Here is a 2500-nt window from a genome sequence, read left to right as displayed (position 1 = left end):
TGATGCTAAATTCCTCTATTGAAAAGTAAAACACTCATTAAAAGCCTGCAAATCTATTGCTTTGCTCATTAAACTTGGGCATCTTTGGCGTATTCGTTTCCGTTGTCGTCATCCTAATTTGAGTTCCCGAAAACTAATACGACGACGGCTAAGAGGATGTCAATCTCAGATGCACGATCCAGAGGCGCGTGCTTTGGTCGTAACATAATATGAAACACGCTGGAATGTCGTACAGGGTCACGATACGTTTCTTCGTTGACGTCACAATGCACTCATGTTCAAGAATGTACGTAATTACATGCACGCCAATCTATTTCTAGCAAAAAGGTAAGTGTTAAAGTTTTTTCGGTGAAGGTAGACGCAGTTGTTTTAAGGACAGAAACTTAGGGGACAGTTTGTGGCGTTAAGGAGGCTACCTTGAGTTTTACGGCCGCGCGCAAGCTGGGCACTAGCATGGCGCGTAAGGCCTGAATCGCACGTGTCTTTTTATTTTTGTGATGTCAGCGTGACCAAATCTGTAAAACTAACTGCTAATTCTCTGGCGTTACCTTCGGTAAAATTGTTTTAAAATTGGCTGAGTTCTAACAACATACAGTTCCTATCAAATACCCTATATTTGTTAAAATCTGTCAGAGCTAATCGAACATATTTAAAAAAATGACAATTTACAGAATATTGGCAACACCACCTGATCATCCTTGACTTTTACCACTTTAAAATGTCAGGCAATACCATTTCCATAATATGGCAAAGAATAAGAACAATTCAAAAAAGGAAAGTATAAAAATTAAGGAATTTAGGCCAAATATATGCCTGTCATTAAATGTGATGTTGCCATGGTAACGGCCATATTATATCGGTACCCATACTGGTAAGCCTTTCCAGGGAAAACATCGAGAGAAATTAAGTGGAGCCACCTTAATTGTCTGTTTCCCCGTTGTGAGCGATGCTGCAGTTTGGGAGAAGAGGCAAGCACTTATGTGCAGAAATGCGACCTATTTCCAACAATAAGGTAAGGATAAAGGTTAGCCTCATTTTTAGCTTAGGGTAAATGCAGCTCCTTAATTGAGGAGCAGCATTTGGGAGAAGAGTAAGGGGACGCTTCGTGACGCTTATTGAAATCTACGTGCATCTAATTAGGGGCATTTCTTCATTATATCTGGAGGCAAAGAGGACAACGCTGTGAAGCTTATCAAAATCGTGGTGCATCTAATTAAGTGTATTTCTGGAAATAGCCAAGAGACACAATACTTGACTGGCCGTTCTAGGATCAGGGGCCCGTTTCTCGAAAGTCCCGAAACTTTACGGGCCATTTTCGGGTGTCACAATTCCCTTTCTATCTCAAAAACGGAGAGGATTTAAGTCGTCAAACTTCACGGTCAGTTTGCTTTTTGGTACCTTGAAAACATGTTAAAAGATCGGCTTTCCTGAACAAGAGGTTAGTAGGTTCACAAATGGCTTTTCGGGCCTGAAAGGTTGAGTTTACCAGTTTCAGCACTTCGACTACTTCAATTTGACTACTGTCTGTTTTTGCTGTTATGTGGTCTCATTCATCAGTAGTCCATTCAGAAGATTACGCCAAGCCGACCACATTGCTGAAGGAAAGGCCAGACCACAACACCGGGAACTACATGCCCTACTCTTTTCGACTAGTGTGTGGGATCTTTAACGTCCCACAGAGTTTATGAACATCGAAGGGTTGTGAGACGGGGCCTACGGTTTATAGTCCTTATCCGAGAAGGTTTTCCAAACTTTCGAGAAACGGGCCCCAGCTGTTCTAGGACGGTCTCAGAAAACGATACATCCAAGGAGGCCTGCGGGAGTTGTAGGGTCCAAGTCTTAAGCTCCGCTCTTATTGCACGTAACTACTAAAGCTAAAGCTCACGAGCTCCTTATTTTCTGAAGGACGCCAAAGGGTGACGACAAAATTCCAAATTATTAAGGAACGTCAACGGTAAAAAGAATATGCCACTGAGCAACATTACATTTCTCTACCACAGCAGGTGTCTGCGTCTTACCTGAAGATGATGTTGTACTTGTTGGGAATGTAGTAATCTCTGATCTCTTTGTTGATAAAGTGACTGTTGACTCCGTCCCGTCCGGGGTATGGCAAGGGCTCTGTTGAACCAATAACGCGCAAGCGAAACTTGCCTGGAGGGAGGATAGCATTTGGGGTTCTGGCCTCTGCGACAAATGTGTAACCCCGCTAACAAGAAAAAAACGAATCAATTTATACACAATGGTGGTCAACTACATGTTTGAAAACTGTACTCACTATCAAAACAGGGCAAACCCAGCAAATGGCCTCTCACAATAAACGCAATGGAACCGTCACTGAGCACTTGGGAGAAAATCCATGTGACCAACCCCGAGCCAAATAGAACAAAATTTATTTGATAGTTAAAATGCAGTTATCATATAGATACTGATGGTGAAATACTAGGATTTTCCTTTTCAATAAAATATCGTATCTTCATAGTGCGCAGTGAAGGCACGGGTA

General features: G+C 42.2%; 1 protein-coding gene across 3 annotated transcripts in view; it reads right to left on the bottom strand.

The window, feature by feature from the left end:
• Positions 1–2500, bottom strand: part of LOC138052858 (androglobin-like) — a 50322-nt gene that overhangs the window by 10706 nt on the left and 37116 nt on the right. For all 3 annotated transcript variants that reach the window (XM_068899443.1, XM_068899442.1, XM_068899444.1), the window contains exon 22: positions 2019–2206. In XM_068899443.1, coding sequence (XP_068755544.1) covers positions 2019–2206 — 188 coding nt within the window. The remainder of the gene's footprint in view (positions 1–2018; positions 2207–2500) is intronic.

This window comes from Montipora capricornis, chromosome 6, assembly GCF_036669925.1.
Source record: "Montipora capricornis isolate CH-2021 chromosome 6, ASM3666992v2, whole genome shotgun sequence".
Classification (NCBI taxonomy): domain Eukaryota; kingdom Metazoa; phylum Cnidaria; class Anthozoa; order Scleractinia; family Acroporidae; genus Montipora; species Montipora capricornis.
This window is presented reverse-complemented; position numbering and strand designations above follow the sequence as displayed.